Source organism: Camarhynchus parvulus, chromosome 2 (assembly GCF_901933205.1).
Source record: "Camarhynchus parvulus chromosome 2, STF_HiC, whole genome shotgun sequence".
NCBI lineage: Eukaryota > Metazoa > Chordata > Aves > Passeriformes > Thraupidae > Camarhynchus > Camarhynchus parvulus.
The window spans coordinates 30,564,043-30,586,884 of NC_044572.1; the positions used below are offsets into that span (position 1 = coordinate 30,564,043).

Here is a 22,842-nt window from a genome sequence, read left to right on the forward strand (position 1 = left end):
AGATTTATGGCCTCAGAGATCATATAGCATTTTTTTAAATGCTCTGAACATTATTTATAGCTGTTTTCCTGACTGATTTGCTTTCTTTTTTCTGTTCTTCTCTATTCCACAGGGGGTTCTGCTTTTTTAATTCGATTGCAATTACTGCCAAATACTTGAGAGACAAGCTAAATATAGGCAAGATATTGATTGTAGATCTGGTATGTATTCTTGGCAAGCATCACACTCGAAGTGCATCTAGATGAAAGATAATGAATTTATATTTATAAGTCAGACTTTCCTGCTTTTAATACCTACAAGTAATAAAGGTGTGCATTTCCTCTGATTTTGGGAACTCATTAAAGCCAGGATGGCAGTACTGAAGCTATAAACATCTATGTTTCACTTTAATGGTGTTAACTGCAATTTAATGAGAAGAAGGCACAGATCAGGGCAACTTTTATGGTGCTTAAATGAATTGATACTTCCACTGTTAAAATAACCCTACAGAATCCAAGTTTACTTTTCCCAACAGAATAGAAACTTTAAGTAGTCAGATATTCTTTAAAGAATGTTGTTGCATTGGTAACAAACTTTCCCCAGTTTGCAATGATTTGACTTGTTGTATAACTTTGATATTATTAAACAAATTGACAGGTCGTTCCCCCAAGAAGTTTTCCAGTCATGTATTCCAGGTTTTGGTGGTTCCCTGAAGAAAACCTATGTGATTAAAAATCTACTTCATTGGATTAGTCTTGTATTTTAATAGAAGGCATTTTACACAATACTTAATAAATTTAACAAATGGATTATTTAAATACAGATGACATTTGGCATGTTGGCTATTATTTTCATGAATAATGAATTGGAGCTCTGCCTTGCACTCAAAGGATCAGCCCAATGCAGAGCCCAAGGAAAGTTGAATGCTGATTTATGAGCACCATTTTTGTTTTCCTACAGTTCATGACGAGGTGTAATAGGGTGTCTGACAAAGCATAGACAGGAAATGAACCCTGGCATCAAAACCTAACCTGTTACATCTGCACTTAATTAATTTTTGCAGGTGATAAAAGATTTAAAGACAAAATATGTTAAAGGGTTTTTGAAGTGCAGAGCTTAATAGTCTAAATCTTGTTCATATCTGCACTCATAATTAAATCTTATTGTGGAGTCATGGCCTTACCATCTAGCACTTTTGTTCAGTTAAATATGCGTACTGACTGTTGAAGAGAAGCAGAGAAAGGGGGAGTGTGGGAGAAGGAATGGTAAGTGAAAAATGAGTGGCAGACTAAGTATATGTGTAGATTAAATATTCTTAGAATGTTTTTGAAATATTTCTCAGATTGTTCTGCTGTCATTTAGAAACATAATCATAAACTGCCAGAAACTATTATTTCTGAAAAATTCACTTCTACTGTATGTTATGTCTGTTTGCTGACTTGAATCTTTCAGTTCATTGCTGTAAATTCTGGTCGAAAGTGAAGTCTCTGTTTATTCTCATTTTTAATAGGAAAAGCCTACTCAAAGTTTGTGATTGTTTTAAAGTCTTTTTGCCTGTAAATGTTATATTTGCCTTGTTGGGAAAAAAACCCAAAACACTTCCCTTTGATATATTTAGCCAATAAGCACTTAGAAATTCAGCTTCAGTTTTTCAAGGCAAGGTTAAATGTGCAAATCATTACCTGTGCAAATGATTACCTGTGAAGCTGTCTATCTTTACCCAGGAAAGTAGATAGGGAATGTTCAGCTTTTCTGCAGTTGTCCCATTGACCAGAAAAACTCCGTGGGTGAAAGGGAAGAAATATATGGCTGACACAGATGACTTCATTCCTGGAGCAGTTGCAGTCCAGTCCCTAGTCTGCTCCATGGTCAGAGCAATGATGTACAAAAATTCATATGGAAAAGTTCTTGTGCATGCAAACTATGGATAAATCACAGGCTAAACTGAATGAATGAACAAGTTAATAGTGACATCTTTATTCCCACCAACAGAGTTTGGGTATCTGAAGGAAAGAATGGAATTACAGATGTTAGACTTGAAATTAACCTTTAAGATTATATTTTGATAGTGACTAGCACAGCAGGACCTCATGCAAGTTGGCAGCTGTACATGTTACTACAATATAAATATTAAAAAGTAATATCCAGTCCCACACACTAAAGTGTATTCTAGTTACAAATTAAGTGTAGTCTCCATATCTGCTTCATGTCTTCATATATAAATTCTTAACTTTTTAATTGTCAATCTTCCCTTCATCTATTTAATCTATTTATACAGTAAAATAAAAGACCTATCTGACAGTATTTTTTTCCTCATTCCACCATTTGCATAAATCTCTGGTTTTGAACTGTCTTATATACCCTGAATACATTTGATCCACTAAGGGCATAATATGAACTCATTTCCCTCATGCTAACATCCGCAGTCTTAAAGAACACATTCCTTTGTCTAATCAGAGATGTTAACTGCTCTTCAAAAAAGAGCTCTTAGTGGAATCAAAGTTTAAACAAGAAAGCTAGCTTGAGATTTGAATAATAAAAAAAAGTAATAAGGAAAAGAAATATCTCTATGCCCCTTTAACATTTTTCCTTCTGTGTTGGAAACTGTTACAGAAAGAATATATCTAAAGCCCCAAATACGTATGGAAAAGAAAGACTAATAAAAATAACAAAGTGAAGTCCTACTGTATCCCTGCAGATCTATATGCCCAGCATAGCTTGTCAGGTTGTTGAAATCCTCATTCCAGGATCATCCATACTTGCATTTATGCTAGTAGGAGTTGAGTCTGTTTTGGAGTAAACCAATTAGCTCTGTCACAGCTGAAGACTGAATGGGATTCTGGGATTAGTTTGCGTGCTGGATTTTACTTCATTTGCCAGTCAGAACCATTTAACACTAGACTGTCTGCCTTGAAATCTTCAACAGCCTCATACCAGTGTGTTCTCCTTTGCATGTCTCATGTGTTACATTTAACCTTGGCATTGTCACAGTTGGGCTGTAATTCCATCCTCATGTTGTTTCAAGTACTTTCAACATAGAAAAGAAAATAAACTCTTATAATACTACCCTACAGAGGTCCCAGAGGAGGTCCAAGTCAAGCACAATGCAGTACGAGTAGGATTCAATCAATGTAGAGAGTTCTGAGCAATGTGGGTGAAACTCATGGGCTGCTTCAGCTGGCAAGGAGGACGAGCAATGTTCAGTGCTTGCTGTGCTATTGGCAGTGCACACCTTGAGGTACAACTTGAGCCCTCCTGGAGCAGGCATAATGAGGAGAATGTGACTTCTGTTTTGCAGACACTACATGGGATTTAGACCTCATAACGTTTGTAAAATAAATACAGACTGGGTGACAGTGAAAGTGTTGCCATTCAGCATACTTAGTCTGTCCCTCTTAATTCTCTAAATCAGAAATTTCAAAGGGATGGCTTAAAGGAGGAAAATAAAAAATATCTATTACTTTTCAACTTTTTAGAAATGCCAGTGAAGAATTATTTTTTTAACTTTTACTGAAAGGCAAGTGGATTTTCCATTTTCACTTGTAAAATTCTTGTGTGTCTAACCACATAGAATAGTAGTGAACTGTGAAAACAAACTAAAAAAAAGGAAATGTCTGCATCATCAGCCTTTGTTTTATAGATATACTGTCAGCATTTCTTTGTCAGCCTTTTATTTAAAGACAGAATTTTATTCACTGTCATTATATAATGTTTGAAATATGGAGGCTGACCAAGGTCACTCCTTGATTGTGGAAGGCACCATCCTATCTGCCAGATGATTTAATAGCTAATGAGATCATATTCCTATGTCTTCAACTGTTGCCGTCATGATTTTGCAAAAATGAAGTATGAAGTCCTTTCTGCATCTGGCATCTCTTTTGATGTGGATCTAACTGCTGAGGGACTGAACAGAACTGAATGTTTCAAGAAAGCCAATTTACTCAGCTGGTCGCAGAGCCTTTGACCTCAATAGTGGAACTTGGCAAATCAATGAATACTCTTATGTTTAGTGTTCTGTCAAGAATTGTGAAAAAGCTCTGTAAACCATAGATCCTTCTGCAAAATACTAGTTTGTAGTTTAAACATTAGTCTTTCTTCAGAGGCCAATGAGGCTAGTTAATTAAGCCTGAGGGGTTATGAACTGTTGGCAGTTAATAAGTCATAAAATTCCTCCATAAAACAGGATGCTAGATTCCATCACTGAGGCAAGGAGTACAAAGAGCCGGTGTATAAATATCTAATTGTACAAAAGGACTGGGATTTCTCAATGACTGCTCATCTGGAGTCTCCAGGGCACGCTCGCTATGGTTTCCTGATTTTTAGAAGCCAGTTTAAAAAATGAGTGCATTAAAGAGTAATTTGCCTGAAAGTTCAGGAAGTATGGGGTGGTGAAGGGAGGGGGAAAGGGAAAGACAAAAGGAGGGCAAGGGAGAGGGAGAGAAACTGAGAGAGAGAGAGAGAGAGAGAGGGGGGGGGTGTAAAAGAAAGCAGAACTGAGCTCTCTACACTGAGTTGGACATTATTACATTTGTCATCTGTTTTCTTTCTCCTTTAGGATGTTCACCATGGCAACGGTACACAGCAGGCTTTTTATGCTGACCCCAGCATCCTGTATGTTTCCCTCCATCGCTATGATGAAGGCAACTTCTTCCCCGGCAGTGGAGCCCCAAATGAGGTTAGGTTTATTTCTTTAGAGCCCCATTTTTATTTGTATCTTTCAGGTAATTGCGTTGCATGATTACCCCTAATTTTCTTGTCCTTCTCTGGTTCTTTAAATTACACCAGATTACCAAATTGTCTACTGGGAGCAGGGGACCAGTGGAGAACAAGTGCATAACCCAGAGCAGTCCTTGTCAAACAAGGCTGATCTGACATGTTGTTTGATGTTTGTTTCTAATGCACATTTGAGAATTTTTTTTTTCTTCTCCCCTTTCCCTCTCTCTTTTCCTCCTCCTTCTTCTGCTTTTTCTCCCTTTTTGGCATTTTATTTCTTTTTTTCAGGTTGGAAGTGGCCCTGGTGAAGGGTATAATATAAATATTGCTTGGACAGGTGGCTTGGATCCTCCTATGGGTGATGTTGAGTATCTCACAGCGTTCAGGTTGGTACCATTTAAGAGTCTTGAAAACTGTTTGTAGAACAAAAGCACATGAATAATGTAATATTGAAAGTCACTAGAATAATCCATGGTGAAAATAAATTAATCCTGGAATCCCAGCATATGAGAGTTTAGTAAAAAAATGGATCATTTAATAGTTGTGATCATCCATGCAGAATCAACAAAAAAATTTCTATTGGTCACTTGTGTTTTCATTATTATGCTATGCCAGTAAAATTGCTTTGAGGTTGCTTCCCTACCTAGAAAATTTAAATGTAAGTATTTATTATGCCAGGCAGAAGAAAATTACTGCTCACATTCACATTGATTGAAGTTACATGCCAGTAGAGCAGACAAAAAGGAGTATGAAGTATGGTCCAAATCCAGTGTTCTTCATCCATATAAAAGACTCATTATCATGCTCAGTTTTGACTATTAGTTTTTTTCTACAGATTGCAGTAAAGTGTTATTTAATTAAAAGTAAACAATTTTCACATACTGCAATAAGAATGATAGGAAATGTTGCATGCTGTATTTCTCTTTGCTCACTCATAATGAATATTCTCAATAGCTCATTCATAAATGAAATTTTATTCCTTCATAGGTGATGCTTCATTATCTATTAAGTCTTATTTTCATGGGACCAGAGGAGATAAAAACAGTACAAAACACTAAAAGATTTAGAGTTTCAGTGTCCTGTCTTAGATACACCATTTCTTTTCACTGTAAAACAATCCAGTGGAAGAGTTTAGTGAAGTTTAGGGAAGGTGTAGGGTTCATCTTTCAAATTTGGGCAATTCTACACCTCTGAAAAGGAGTTTCATTTAAAAAAGAATGATATGCAAGAAAGGCAATGAGAAAACCAAAGTGTATCTCTAATGTCTTTCAAGACATTTACTTTGAAGTAGTGCAATTACCATATACAGTTTTTGACTATATTGAAAATACACCACAAAAACCCATTAAACTCTTGTTTTGTTTGTTGGAATTTTTGTGTGTGTGTGTTTTGGTTTCTTCCCAAAGAACTTTCATGCAGCCCATGAAATAATATGCAGATTTTCTAATATACAACACCCCTGAAATCAGAGTCTAAGCCCTAGTCAGAGAAATAGCCTGACACATTGATCCCACTGTTACTGTGGAAAAAGTTTTAATTTTATTTGTATTTGTCTGTATCTAAAAAGAGTCTAAACAAATGGTGAGTACCTGGCTCCAAATTTTCTACACTCAGTAGTGCATCAACCTCTTTCCAATATATTTCCTATACTTCCATGAGATTTTTACATAAGTTAAGGAACTGAATGGTTCAAATCACTGGTATTAGTGTCTGATACTAATATATCTGGTATTTCCACCCCAACATTCTTGGTTTGGATCCAAACTGTCCCACTAATGATATAGGTAATGTGGTCATCTAATGATGCAGGGAATGGTGGTCCCAGTTTATTCAACAGAAGACTCACATACTGAGACTGTAACCATAATTGGTGCCCCTGCTATCCTGATGAAAGATACCTGGGCTTAAGAGTGCATTTACAAATATGTACTTCACACATATTTTAAGGCACACTAGTAAATTGTTTGGAGCAGCTAGTGTTGCTGCTATGCCTATTACTCTGCTTCAGAGTTATAGTTCCCAAGCAAAGCAGGACTAGGAAAATAAAATTTGTGTAACTTACTACACTCTGACTAATCATATGCAGACATAAACTTAACTATACGCTTTTTAAGGCAAATAAATTAAAATTTAAGTTTAGAATCTCCATTTGAAAAAATTGCTGATGGTGCAAAATTTAATGTTGCTATTTTAAATGCATCCATTTAACTTTGTGATTAATGTTGTAATGAATGTGAATTTTTTTCTCCAAGCAACAACAGGAAATGTTTCCCTACACACTCAGCCCCTTTTGACCTGATCACAGGCTTTTTGCCCTCTGTAGGTCTTGCTGACATGGATTTAGTATGACTGGTGTGACACGGTTTTGAATGGGGATCATTGAAGTAAACAGCATGCAACTTAGAAGGGTGGATACAAAAATTTGTGAATTACTTAGGACAGACCAGGTAGCTGTTTCTGTAGATCTGGTCTGAGTGGTAGGTGAATTTACAGCTCTTAGTAAAGATACACTTTATCCATGGGCCAGAATCTATCCTTGCTATTATCCAAAACATCACACATGATGTAGCCTAAGTTTTCAGTTTGTCCTGAGCAGAATTGTGAGACTGGCAAGTATCCAGAAAAGTACAGAAAACCAATAGAAGAGTTGCCATGCTCTCCCAACAAATCAGCTGTTGTTCTGGAGTTTCTGTCTACAACGAGTAAATTTTTAAGAAAATAAGTGAATTTCAGAGATAGAAAAACGTGATTTGGTTTTTTATATGAGATTACATGCTTTTATAGACAGATTTACAGAGAAGGTCCAAACTAAAATTGTGGAGCAAATTTTCAACATCTTCAATCTTAAGAGAAAAACAGGGGGAAAATGGAGATGTTTTCTCTATATACCTACCAGTAGACAGAGGTTGGGCAGTATTCATTCACTAGTGAAGGCAGGAGTGGATATGGTGAAAGTCCTCTCCAGTGTAACCAAGGTGTAAGTTTGCAGATGGGTGAGATGGGTGGAGCCTGTTTGGAGAGAAGCCAAGGCTTCCTGCTGGTTCCAGAGCCTAATCCTTTGAGTTCTTAGGAACTGAGAAATTTGCATTAAAATAATCTAAAACTCTCCAGCTAGTGCACAGAGCTTTCACTTTCTCAGCAGCAGAGCCCTAATTTCATCCTAGAATTGTGCCAAGCACATATTTGAAGTGTCACCAGTCTTGACACTAGGTAGCTTGTTATTTATTACTTGACTGACTGTCAAATTTCACAGCAGAGATCCTTCTAAATGATACTGTCCGCAGAAAAAGAGACCAAGGCCTTTTTTTTTTCTGTCTCTAGAGTTCAGCTCATAACCAGGTATTATATATGACAATGTATTTGATATCAGTTTTTAGGTCAGAATATATATTTTTAGAAGCATTTACACACATATCTGTATACATGCAGGTAGCAGAATACTTGTTATTTCCCACTGCATAAATAACTAGATAAATTTATTTTATGTAAATCTTTTTTAGGACTGAATAATATTCCACCTCAGTCTTCGTCCAAACTGTTTGACAAAATATTTCCATTTCTTCAGGAAAAAACAACTTTCACGTGTGAAAATGCAGAAAAATTTGAGCACAGAGTAATCACTTCAAAGGCATGCTGAGTGAGTGGCTGCCCTGGGACTGTAGTGAGAAACAGGAAAAATTAGGGTGCTGGTTTGTGTCTGCCATTTTGATTTCAGCACTACATGAAAAGTTTATTATATTTTTGAACTAACTCTTTCTATTGCAAAATCAAATTGAAGTGGCTGTAGCAAATTTGAAGATGAAGAATGCTCATTCATTTATAAAAGATGTTTTCTTTCTTATTTCTAAGAAAATAAGTTTGCATGTGTTAACTACATGGAGGTAGTAAAAATGTAGGATAGAGAACTTTCTGTAGAATGGAAAATAATTGCAGTAATCAAATCACTATGCCATTTAATTTTGCCAGAAAAGTGTTGTTTGATGTTTACCATAGTTAAGGAACTGGTCTAGCTACAAAAAAAATCTTTGAAATAATGACAGTTTTCTAAAGGACAGGCATCTCTTCTTTTCTCCTAAGATAACAAATATGCACAGCTCTTTTCCATTATTTTTAAGGTCTGAAGTATCCCTCTAGAGAATTTGTTTCATCATTTACTTCTACCTATTCAGGTTAAATTTGCTTTAATCTCTTTGAAAGCCAAAGGATATGGTGGCTGTTTTCTAGGAGGATGATTTTACACTCGAGTTTATGAGGATGTAATCCACTCTCTTCTGCCAACAGTTCTAGAAAAAAATAAGAGCAATGGTTGACTAGTAATGTTCAAATAATTATTTTCATAAGCTCCACATTGCACCAGATGTGCTCAGTAAAGCAGGCAGCAGAAAGAGGCTCAGGTCTGTGTTGTACATGCACATATGTCTCTGTGTGTACTCGGAGTTTGCAGGGGACAGGAGAGATGTGTTTCTGTAGAGTGGAATACAGAGGGTGCAGGAGGTGGTGGAAACAAATGAGAGTGCTCGCAAGAGTGAAGGAGAAGCAAGAGACAAAAGGAAGCTGGGCTATGCCTTCCAATTGCTTTTCACTGCTTTTATTCAACAAAGGAGTTGTAAATTTAGCTGAACCAGCCAGTATGCTCTGGCTGCTTTGCACAACTCCAGAGTAGCATAAAACAGCCACAGCATATTAATGAACCTGGCCATAAAAGCTTGCATAAAATGAAACATGTATGTGTGTGTGATTCTTGGAATGACTAGCAATAGCTCATGATAATATTATCTTTTAGCAGTCACATGTTTGATTTTAATTTAAGAAGGGGAGCAAATTCAAAAGAAATAGGTGGCAATAAGGCAGAGTTAAGGATGAGCTATATCCATGATTTAATTTAAAATACGTTTGTGATTACCCCAAAATATAACTTTAAACAAAGTTCAAAATTAAAATCATGGTTGAAATTACGCGTTAAAATGTAAAAATGAAAGAAAACAAAGGTGTGCAGAAAATCTTCATCCGGTCTTGCAGTCCTTAGTTGTTTTGGGAGAAAATCAGTGTGTTTAAAACTGTCTGTATTCTAGTCTGCACTCAAAAAAATTAACAAAAATATTCCTTGTCATCTTGTGGCCATACAGGGCGCAATTATGTTAAATTGAAATATTGCATTGATGTATACAGTTTGGTTTTTTTTCATAGTTTTTCATTACCAGATCTCATGACATTTAATTTTGACATTTCAAATGAAAAACTCTCTAAAAGTACTTTTTGATGTTTTCATATATATATTGTCCTTGTTAACTCTGTTTCAGCATAGATACTGACTGTAGTTTTTCTTTACTATTTACATTAGAATTTAATTCATAAATGCTAAGAAGAACACTATATTGCTATATATGCCTTATTTTTTAGTAGAAGTATACATAGCATGTATTTTTATTTATGAATTTAATTTTCCTGTAAATTTTACTTTTAAAACTTTTTTGTTGACTAAGGAATTTGAGATAACTTTTAGAAGTTTCATTTATCCTGTTGGTATTGAATTTCATGGTTTTAAGTATGTGTGTCTGAAAAACAAAAATTCTTTGTTTTAACTCAAATCACTAGTCTTCCACTTTCATTAAATGTCCATTTGTTTATGTATTACATGTGTAGATGAAACTCACATTCTTCCCTATCCACATTTATTATTTTAAATACTTTTGTGTGATCTGTGTAATGTCCTTTCCTATTTTTCTTCTCTCAAAATACAGTATTTCTGGTATTTTTCAATCTCTCTTCACTTAGAAATGTATCCACTTGCCAAATCACTTTAATTGCTCATTGCTGAGTCTTGGCTATTTTCTGGAAATGAGCTAAATACACCACATGAGGGCGAACCATCGATTTATATGATTTTGAATATTATTATGGCTGTCTTTGGCATCACTGCTCTGCAATGTTGTATAACTCTCTGAGGAGAAACCTTGGTTTCTGATAAACATAACAAAATAATGTAGAAGACAAAAATCAGCATTTTTTCCTAGCTGTACCTAACTATTGAAAGTGAGTCATAGTACAGTGCTGTATTGTGATGTTTAATAAATTCCACCAAGAATAGATTTTGAGTATAAAGTTCTTTAAAACAATGATTCTTTACCCATAACTTAATGCAATTAATTTTTTATGACTGTAATTTCCAGAGGCTGCTACTGAGGCTATATTATACTAGATGAGGTTTAAAAACTACAATAAAACTAAGTTTCTGATTCAAATGTTTGATAATGTTTGATATCTATTCAAAGAGATAAAAAGACAAAAGCATGGGAGGAGTTTAAAAAAAAAAAGTTAGCTACTCAGCCTCATGAGTCAATGAAAGAAGGAGAAGTAAACTCCAGTAACATCTTCAGAACTTCAACCTGTTGTGTTATTAGTGAACGCTATTCACAATAGCCTCAGAATTAGCCAAATGCCATCCTTATTTTTACTAATGGAAACTAATTATTTATTTCTCAATATGTTGCTTTGTAATAACTGCTAAAAGTTATTTCAACTATAGTTATTTATCTTGTCTAATTGTTGGCAGAAATACATTCATCATTTTACTGTGCATAGAGGAAAGCAGAATCTCTGAGTAGTGTATGACAGGCAGATAATGATTTACCCAAATGCAGGTGGACATTATTGAGACTGCTTGTTACCCACAGTCCTTCTGCATTGTCAAGGGAAATGCATTTAGGAAGAAAAATGTGGCTGAACAGAACACAGTCATGGAAGCTCTAGGAAATCTAAACAATGTTTTCTGTATGAATGTGTATGGTTTGCTTTCAGACACCCATAGCATTCTGCAGGTATAAGTTACAGTTTCAATCATTTTTTAATTTCCGACCTTCTCACTTCTACCAGGTGTCTTTAAAAGATGCTCATTTCAACCAGAGATGTCTCTCTTTTCCCTTCTGTCATAGAAAATGTCTTAGGAGAATTCAAAGATGTACCATCAGCTATAGAAAGATAACTTAGGAGTGCCTGAGCAATTTCTTTTGAAAAAGTTTGAAGAAGGTAGAAGTCTACTTGGAATAATTTTTAAATCTGCTTTGAGTATAAGTTTCATATGTAAACATTCAATAGTCCTGATGATTTGTGACTTTAGGATTCTTTTTTGAGTGTGGTGATGAAGCTTTTGTAACTGATAAATTTTCATGCTTTTTTTTCTTGACAAATGTTTTGAGCACTGAGTCTTTAGGAAATGGAGAAGCAGAGTTAAAAGCATTTGAAACAGTGGTATAAACAGCTTTTCAGCATTTTGTTATACTTCAAAGTTCACCATAAAACTAAAACTGGCAACAGTGTTTATAACCTGCAACCTCTTGTTCTGCCTACTTCTTTGCTTTTATTTGGAAAATCTAACTTCTTCTGACTGAATACCCTAAATTTTCACCTTTACTGTACTGGGATTTTTAAAACTGTATGTGGTGCTCCTTTAATTCACTGGAACTACAAAAGTGAAACCGTTCATTACAGAAATTAATTAGTGTTGGCTTACTTTTCTACAGATGCACAATTTCTTTTATTGACATGGCAGAGTAGGGGGTGGAGGAGAAAGGATAATAAAATATGGCATGTGTCAGGTTTATGTGCTTCAGGTTAAAAACTATTTGATTAAAACCCCAAGCCATACATGGTCTGTAGTTTCAAAGCACTGGAAAGTATCTGAACTCTTTTCCAATATAACCATTTCCCAATTTTTTTAAGCCAGAAAGATGAAAGAATAGAGGTGTATGGATAAAGAATTGCCATATTGTCAAATACTTTGATGGAAAAGTTGAGAAATATCACCAAAAACATCCTGGAAGAAATTAAACAGCAATAAGAGTGGAGAAGATGCTTTTACCCTAAAAATCAAAATATCTGTGCTCTTTACATGAAGATAAATTTCAGATCAGAATTAAAAATCCTACAGCAATACTGAGTGATTGTATAGATACCCAGTCCCAATTTAAATTTTGTTGCTTTATAATAACTTTTGAGAACTACACTGCAGCCTGTAAAAAATATCCACATGTTCTCTGCTGGAATAGCTCCAGACTGTAACAGAACCACTAGATTGCACCCTGGTGCTTTATGTATTGTTTAATTGTTTTCCTTTGGTGGATATTTTTATTAAAAGCCCATTATCCAGAATCAGACAGAAGTGTTGTTTCAAGAACAGCAGAAACAGAGGCCTTTCAGCTACACAGTTCTTATTCATGCTTTCTTTAGCTAGCTTAGCTAATCAGATCTCCACTATTCTTCTTTTAATACTTAAAGAAGACGAAGAAATGGGAGTATTTGTTTTGTTGCTTTCAATTCTAAGCAGGATTGCAAAGAAGTGTTGTGAGGTTCTGATGTGCTCACACACCTGTGTCTCAGTGTTAGTTTGTGTGAGTACCTCCAGGGCATGTCTGTGCTTATAGATGTTCTCATGCTTTTGCACAAATAATTCCTTGGACATATATCTTTTATTCCAGTAATTTTGTGTGTCTCTGCTACACTTTACTTATACAATAATTGCACAAAAGAAATAAGCATTTTTCATAGAAAAAAATATTTTAGAAAATAAAGCTGCAGTAATTCTAAAGAAAAATAGAAAAATCTGGCAAGAGTCAGATTATAAAATTGTGACATGCTGAATAGCACTGTACTTGGTGCTGCAAGATCTTAGGAGGATTCTTGTTACTGGATATTGTTGGAGCCCTAACCCCAAGTATTTCATTACTTCTTCAAGTCAGCCTTTAGTCCTGTGGAGAGATGTTTGAAACTGTGAAAACATAAATGTCTCAAAAATAGATGTCTTATGAATAAGTTCAGGGAGGTCTATGACTCATCATTATGTGGTATTAGCAGTACTACTTGGGCCATCAGTAATCCATTAAATCAGTGCAGCTTCTTGGATAGTAAGTCATTATCCAGTGTGAGGGAATCCATCAGACTTCAAGCTCTGAGACATTAATTTTACAAGCAGTACAAGAAAAATGCTTAGTTGTAGAGTGACTTACCATTGTGTATATTTTTATTCAGGCAAAGTGGGGTCTTTGTCCTGTAATCACATATACTAGGATTATGATTTAGAAGGCAATTGATCATTTGTGTCATTAGTTTATGCAGACCTCAGTTGTGCACAACACCATAATTCATAGCTAAGATACAGAGCTGTTGCTTACACAAAATAGTAGTTTCTCACAAAAATCATTGTTAAAAGACTTTGTGAAATCAGAGGCTTTTCACTGAGTAAATGTGGCAGGATTTTATCTTAAATACTGTGACTACATTTAACCTAATTAAGCAGTCAAGTCTTAAAGATTATATACAAGCAGTTTCATGAGTTGTTATGCCTTGAGACAAAGTAAGCTTTTAAAGGATCTTATTAGTTGATTCATATGCTTACCTACCACAAGCCTTTCAGTGATCTTTATATCAGCTGTTAAAATAAAGTTGCCAAGATTATTAATTTATTAAAAAAAAAAGGAAAATGAAAGCAAACAAATTACAGCACAGGATAAGCCAGGCTGAAGATAGCTATGTTTGGGATGCATTTCTCCTGTGTCATGCATGTAGGACTGTACATGCTTATCAGAAGAGCTGAAGGCATGATGCAGCTTATTTGGTTCTTTTTCTCACTGTCAGTAAGTTGACAGGACTCTGGTGCTGTGTCCCTTGTGTTCAGGGGGTGCATTACTAAAGCACAGATGACTAAAGACAGCGCTTCCAGTAAGCAGTGACTGTCTGTGGTTATGACATGTGACTTTTCTTCTACACTGGAACAAAACCAAAACTATTGGAAGTTTCCAAGAAACCAACTAAGTGTTTGTGTTTAAAACCCTTTCATGATAATGTTCATGTCTAACCTTTTGGTGAGGACATCACTTCTAGAATGTTAGAAAATCTTAAGTGAAAAATCCCAATGCTTTGGGATTGGATTTGGCCTTAAATTGCACCAGGGGAAATTCAGATTAGAGATTAGGGGGGGAGGAAATCACTTAATGAGTGGTTTGGCACTGGAATAATTTGCCCAGGGAGGTGGCAGAGTCACAGTCTCTGGAAGTGTTCAAGAGGTGTCTGGATGTGGCACTTGGGGATATGGTTTAGGGGTAGTTAAAGTGGCATGGGGATGACAGTTGGTCAAGCTGGTCCTGAAGTTCTCTTCCAATCTTATGATTCTGTGACACTGTAAAAGAGTGAAGACAGTTTGTTGTCACCCATTCCTACAAATCAGAGGATTGAACCTGACCTCATCACATCTGAAATTTACGCCTTTGCTGTCAAATTATTTGGAATGTTTGGGGCTTGATTTCTTTTTCCTCACGCTTAAAGAAGTCTCCCTCTGAAAAATGTCAAGGAGATGCAAATATACAAAAAGATTATGTTTTAGTAAAAAAAGTACATTTCTCAAAAAAGTTAGTGTCCTAGTTCTGAATTACTAGGCTAGTAGGAGAGTGGGAGCTCATCACCCTATCCAGTCTAACCTTCCTAACTCTTCAATCAAGATGTTTACAGATTAAGAATGTATTGCTAAGAATATATTGTTAAACCTCAGGAAGTGCTTCAATTCCTGTCACAGGGATTTTTTGTTCCTCATGGTTCATTAACATGTGCTTCACTTTCTGTATGATGAACTCGCTGTGGAAACTGATTCCCTCTGGATCTGAAAATTACAATTTGTTATCTGATCATTTGCCTCTTTTTTTTCAACAAAGAAAAAAAAAATCGAAAAATTGCCCATCATTTTCAGTGTAATTCTTAATAAAAACTGCACACACAGCAGAATAAACGCAGAGTTTGTAATAGCTTGAAGATCCTTTAATTTCCAAACTAATCAAAAATGCAGTGATTTCACTGTCATTCTGTTTCATCAGATGGGCCACTGCTAAGTATTAACTGCCCCTGAAACTAAAACCATGACATAGATGAGTGCTCTTCAGTCAGTTTTGATTTGCTCTGTGTTAAGTTCAGTCATTGGCCTCCATGTAAAAACTTGCTGAACAAACCCAGAGTTTTTTATGCTGTCTTCTGTTGTCTTGCAAAGCCAATTTTGGATTGGAAGTACTTGGAATGTAGTAGATTGGAAGAGATCAGAAAGATCCAAAGATTGGAAATATATTTCCAATAATACCAAGCAGTATAATTTTCCAAGATTGTTAATACTCCCTCTTCCTCTCCTCCATCCTTCCTCCCCCTTTCACATTTCTCTCCTGGAGTCATAATTTGATCATTCATCAAGTTCTCCATAGCATCTGTAACATCCCTTTTCTTCCCACAGTTCTGTCATATGCATCTGATCACAAAGTTGTTCCTCATCTGTTTTTCTCAGATGCTCAGAAGCATCCGAGTTTTCTCAAAACTCTTTTGCATGTTACCAGGCCCTCATGCTCTTTCATTTACTGATCTACCTGGGACATAAGCTTTTCTCTTCCCTTATTCATCTATTTAACCTCTCATTCCCCTCACAAGAGGCTCTTGTCCTGTGTAATACAATCATGATTCATTATAAAGAAGAAGTACTTCTAAGCTCTCCATCTTCTTCTCTCCTTTCTCCCTCTCTATCCCCAAGACTATTGAGTGTACATATTGCTGTTTTTCCTCTGATTCTAGACCTCCTCCAAAAGAGCATCTCAGTCTTCTTCTGAAACCATTCTTAAAATAAATCCCTCCTAGACCCAAAGCTCAGAGACTATATTTCACCCTCATTTTTCCTAGCCTGTGTGTCATCCACTTTTATTTATCCCTATGATCTTTTTCTTGTAAATTCACCTTTCCCTGACTTCCGTGCTTGATAGTCCCTGTCCTCCACCCATAATTGAACATAGAACATCTCCTTTAACTTGTCTTTTGGAAGAATCAATATTTGCCTCCTTGATCTTTCTTCAGTTATTCCATGAGATTCTGCTTTTGGTCTTGGTATCTTCTCCTACTTTGTGGTTTTCTGCAGGGCAGTTTGTCCACAATGCAAATTGAATTATTGTTTATCGACCAATGGCTTCTCCGTTCCAGGTATGTTTCCTCTGTACATCATGAAATTTTATAGTAACTTTATTATATACTAATTGAGGAAATCTGCATTTAGTTGAAACTCAGCTTTACCAAACTTTTATCCTCAAGCCATTACTACTGCCACTCTATATAGGCAAAACCATTTTTCTGCCTGTCAGTCAGGCAAGTTCTTGTGTAACCTTTGACCTTCTCTGTTGGAAGTCGCAACACAGCAATGTCTAAATTTTGCAAATTCTTTCTGTAGCACGTCTTTGAAATACAGAATATATTACCATTCCAACCACCTAAAGTGATTTTTAAGTTTCAGCCATTTTGTTTATTATTGCAGTGTCATTCTCAGAATGCTCTTATGAATTTCATTTTCCATATGATACCAGGTACAGATTTTCTGATTTTTTGTGTGTCATAAAGTTCATACATGTAGGGTATTCTCATAAACAGCTACAAGACTGGTTCATTAACTTGCTTGAAATATTTTATTACATTTCTATTTTGCTATATCACCTCACACAAAACTTGACAGTGATTAAATTCCTGTACTGCTAAGACTGCTTCTATTTTTCTGGCATGTACAGTTTCTGCCTGTTGTTCCCCGTGTCTCTATAGAATACATAGACATGAGCCATCTTTTTATTCATTCTGTGCAGTTTTATGTGATTGGCTTTGGCTCATGACAGTACCTCCAATGCATTTTACTGATATAAATGTGTTTGTTCTTGTTGTTAAGAATAATAGTAAGATGTAAGGAGTTAAGAGGTTAGTTTCAGAGATATAAGTTGTTCCTCTCCCCATCATGTTGCATGTTGCATGAGAGGTGCATACGCTCAGTACTGGTGACATTGCCCACATGTGAGGCACAGGATGACCTGAAGTGGAGCACTGTGTGGTACCAAGGCTAGAACCAAGCTGGAATCAGGTTCTCTGATCTCATGCAAAAGGCAATGTCTTCCCTGGGTTTGAGAAAGGGAGATGGAGGGAGTAAGTCCTCTAGCTCAGATGTCTTTCATGCAAATTTTATTTACTAGAATTTATGTGGGATGTGGTGACATGGACCTCTATTCTGGAGCTGTTCTTCAGTTCCAAAAGTATCCTACTGGTAGGATTCAGTCCTTCCCAAACAGGCTTTTGAAGTGTGATGCAGCCTCTCAGAACAGTCTATCCATCTCAGAAGAACAGATATCTCTCAGCATCACATCCGCAGCATCTGTGATCTCATGAGCATACATATCTTGTTGACATCTGAGGAAACACGATGATTATCAACAAAATGTAAGGCCTGTTGTACACTGTATCTCTTCAAACACAATGAGGTTATTAAGGCTTAATTACATAAGAAACAGTAGATATGTTGTGCAAGCTTGTAGAATGTCACTTGCAAAAGTTAGGCAAGATATAAGAGTTTCCTAAGTTTCTATTATAGTTTTATTTCCAGCAGTAGTCTTTGACAAACTAAATAAATTACTGCATGTATTGGACCTCTGAGGCTTGGGGCAAAGAATGGAAAAATTATTTACAAAAGCTTGAAAATATTTAATCACTAGAGGCAGGGGGCAACTGTGTTTTAATTAGAGGTTCCTCAGGCCATTGGCTGGCTGGAGGCTTTCTCAAACAACCACACAAATGCACTGAATAGCTGTTTGCCAGCCTTAGGGTCAGGCCTGAGATGAAACAGATAAGATAATTGGCTCTAATGAAATCCAGAAGGCCTTGGCTTTCTTGTTTGAGCTTGGATTTGAAAAGTGCGTGTGGAAGTGAGGCTTAATTCAAACCAGTCCTGAACTAGGCCCGTTTTTCAGTGACTTTGATATTGTTTGAAGTTCTGAAAGTGTTCGCCACACCACTAGCCTGCTGGGCTGGGCCTCCCCAGTCACCTTAATTACTGAGCTTTATTGCTGACTTTACTACACAGGAAAGGAGCCATTATATGTTCCATCAACATCAGCTCTCCTCAGATTGGAGGAAAGGGCAGGGTGAAAGGCCACTGTAGGAAGGCAGAAACTTCACTTTGAGGTAGTCAGATCATTTACCCGTGTTAAATTTCACTGTGCTATGTGTGTACATTCCTCACAACACAGAAGCCCAATTTCCATTTTTTTTAGCAAGTGATTACTTTTCAAAACATTTTGTTTGTGTCTGATTAGCAGAAGGGTGCATTTATTCTTAGAGGTGGAAAGAAAGCAAATTGTAACAAACGCCTAATTAATCATCACAGGGGAAAGAAATCTAGTTAAAAACTGTAATAAAGAGAAATTGTTCTTAATGCTTCTTTGAAGTGGGCATAAGTGAGGAAACCCCTATGGTGTGTTTGCAGACCTGACACCCTACGGAACTGATTCCTTAGAGCCAGCCTGATATCTTCAGGGTACCTTGTAACAGGCTCTCCAAAAACAGAAAAAGCTCCTGTGAAGTACTGTTAGAGCAAGCAACAATTGAAGCATTTTAGCAATGTTAGTTCTGAATTATTCTCTTCAGGATAATTGCTTTCAGAATTTGGTCCTAATCTCTTTAGCTGCTCCAGCTGGTGGTGCTGCTGGGAAAAGATGAAGCTGAACTTCTGTGCATGAATTGGTTTTCAGATCTAGATACCCTGTAGCAGGAGAGCTGTCTCTCAGGCTTCAGGATCCATAGTCTGGTGCCACCGAGGTGGCTGGGAAGGCTCCTGTCAGGCAACCTGGGACAGATCCTGCAACTACTTAAATGAATGCATTTACATATTAACTCATTAATAAGTCAGGCTACTAGCCAGAGTAAAGTTACACGTGTGCATTCATGTTTGCAGGATTGGGCCTCCTGAGACCAATGAAAGCATATAATATTGGTCAATTTGTGCCAGGTCCCATATTACCAAAACTAGCACTTAATAAAAGAAATATTGATGAAAATTAGTTTCTAGTGGGACAATAGTTCAGATCAAGATAAGAAGCATTTTTTTTCCATGAGCTCAAGAGGCAAATTAAAAAGGACTGAAAAATCAGTCCTGTTAATATCTATTCTGTGAGATTTTCTTTTGGATTTTTGTTTGTACATTTTTTTGTGAAATTTTGCTTGGTTTTATGTTTATTTTCATGGAACTAGTGTTTCTGTTTTTCTTAAATCTTGAAAATGTCTGGGAATCCTTCATGAAAATTAGAATCATACATTCCACAGAGTATTCAGCCCTTTCCTTAAAGGCAACTCTTTTTCATAGAGAAGGCTTCTGTAGATTGAGATAGTTCCACCTTGTGTTATTTTATAAATAATATAAATATATTATTTAGATTTCTAAATATATTTATAAGTAATATAAGTATATAATATTTGTTTTAAAATAAATTGTATGCATATGTAGCTCAAAAATTTTTTACACAAAGGACTCATATTTAAGAACCCTGAAGGCTTCTTGTTTTTCTTCTCTTTCATATGGCCTGTCACTTTAACATGTTTTATGTTAGTAGAATGGCAAATTGGTTATATGCTTTAAAGAGAAGCAGCAGGTTTTAATATTTTTATCATCATTTGGTGAAATTTTAACCTGTTAAACTCGTAGCCAGCATCACAGGGAGCTGGTTAAATCTCGATGTGTATTTTATTAGCACTAATGGATCTCTTTCTGAGCTGAGAAAATAACTTTTGAAATAATCATAATTCATCACAATTATTGGAAAACAATAATTTCCCTTCTAATACAAAAGATTGTTTTGTGAGAAAACAGTGGTGTAAGTATCATAGTGGGAGAGGATGAGGGTTCCTATAAGCAATATTTCCAGATGGGCAGACATTCTGATCTTTATAAAACATAAGATTTTGTTTTCTCTCATTTTTTATAATGTAAAAGACAAGACACAATTGTCCTTTTTGAAACTGTGCTTTCTAAGAGGTAGTTTGGACTATTAATCATAGCCCATCATTATAAATCATAATCCTTGTCTGACTGTACTTTCAGCTGCAATCACATTTTAGAGAGGTTAATGTGATTGAGGGGATCATATATGATGGTATAATAATATTATACTATATTGGAAAAGACTTTTTGACTGGCAGAAGTGATATTAGGTGATCTATTAGTGATTTAGTGGATACCTTGCACATATGCCTAATGATCTTTCCAATAAAAGAAATAAAATTATAAAATCTACTGGTGATTTAAGTTGACCTTTGCACATCTGCCCACAAACTTTGTAAAGTTAAGCTCATGTGGATGGTGTAAATCAAGCAGGGGATAGTGACTGAGGAAGCATTTTATTGCAGGAAAAAAATTCCCTGAATGCTGAAATCACTTATTTCCAAAGTTTCCAATCACATTTTTAAGATAGTACAATGCTTATTAGTAAAAAGGGTCCTTTTCTTTATGTGGGGAACTGAGGACTGTGCAGTTTCATAATCTCCACCTTGCTTACAATTGCTTTTAAATCTGCAATTTAATAAAAGGAAGTCTAACAAAAATATTCATAAAGTAGCCATTATCTGATGTAATGGTGTTCTGTTGTGTATTTTTCAAACACTATATAGACCGCACAGGAAATCACTGCTGGGCCAAGAGTAAATGTTAGGTTTCATTACTTTCACTACTTCTGTGAATTTGCTGCATCTTTAAAATGAGAGATCTTTAAAAAATGACTGTTAGATGTTATCCTTGCATGTACTCATCTGCTCTCCTGTAAATGTTTTCAGATAGAAAATCCATCTGCTTTCCTTCTAAGGTTTAAAAGTAGAGTTTGATTCTGCTTTTCATTATTCTTCCTTTGTATCATTTTAGAATGTGTAAAGAAGAGGTAAATTGAACTACTTGGGTTCAGTAAGTCACTTTTAGATGCAACAACCACGACACACATTTTGGCAGGACTATGTTCTGTTGTTCATTACCTATTTTTTTACATTCTTTGATAATGAGGATAGCTTGACAAGAGGATAACTTGAAGATAAATGCCATAAAAAACATTTATTTGGATGCTAGCTGCTATAACTGCTTATATAATTATAAATGGCTTTTAGACATCTTTTACCCCGGTAAAGAATAGAGAAAGAGTTAATAAGGACATTACCTACCTTAGGTATATACATGAGGCTCTTTGACAGTGCCTTTTCGTTGCTGTACTCAGTTAACAACAGTAGGAATAATTCACTGCAGAGAACTTTCACAGAGGATGCCATAGGTACATAATTCTTTTGACTAAGGAATTCAACTGGGATACATTTCTCATATTGTGGCATATGCTATATTCTCATCGATTACTTTTGTGTGATGTGAGAGATCAAAGGATTGTACTCCTATTTCCATGACTACAATAAACTTGAAAAGAACAATAGGTAATACTGGTGAATATCATATAAAACCAATGGGAACTAACATGATTTAGAGAAAAGGACAATTAGAGGAAAAATGAGGACAGCATTCTTCTTTATTGTTCTTGGTTATAGTGTGAAGTCTTGCACCTGCTTGTTAACAAGGTCAGATATAGGATTAAGAAAAACTGTGTGGTTTTAGTTGCATATTTCCTCTTAATAGCTCAGTTTCCTTAATTTAATTCATATGTACATTATTTTGAAATAACTACACTGCTTGATAGTGTTGTGATAAAACACAGGAATATACACACAAATTCAATGTTTCTTTAAAAATTTAAAAGACTTCCCATTGTATTCTATTCATTATTGTTCTTAAACTCTTTTTTCAGGAGTGAAATTCAATTCTAACTGTTAACATGAAGCATTATTTTCACTTAGTAGTCAATCTTATCCTAGATATCTTAAAAATTAACTAATAATGTACAAAACTTAAATGAAAAAACACATATATTTTTATTTAATGGAATCTATTGTGTAACTACAATTTATAGCATATCAGGTTGTATAAAGATTATGTAATTAATGAAGTGCTAAGTCCTGTATTGCCCACGCTGTTTGTGAAAACTCTTATTCTTAGTAAATTCTAGATAATTATTGTTATAAGTTAATATAATAGTATTAGGTCCTCAGATCAGACTATGACTTTTGCACTAAAAAGTAGCAATGTACAAACTTGTTGAGAGGAAACAGAAGGTTCAGCCTGCTGTGTAGTAATAATTTGCATTAGTACCCTAAAGGAAAATGTGGAATGCAGCCATATATTTTCAGATCTTATTTCAAAAATTTGATTACACAGATCTGATTCACTTCCCTATGTCCTTTCTGCTCTGA

The 22,842-nt window shown here is 35.6% G+C and overlaps 1 protein-coding gene across 1 annotated transcript in view; it reads left to right on the plus strand.

Annotated features, from left to right (window-relative positions):
- HDAC9 (histone deacetylase 9) overlaps nucleotides 1–22,842 on the plus strand; it is a 275,826-nt gene that overhangs the window by 174,138 nt on the left and 78,846 nt on the right. Inside the window, exons 18-20 of the mRNA XM_030971826.1 lie at nucleotides 113–200; nucleotides 4,535–4,654; nucleotides 4,981–5,078. Coding sequence (XP_030827686.1) covers nucleotides 113–200; nucleotides 4,535–4,654; nucleotides 4,981–5,078 — 306 coding nt within the window. The remainder of the gene's footprint in view (nucleotides 1–112; nucleotides 201–4,534; nucleotides 4,655–4,980; nucleotides 5,079–22,842) is intronic.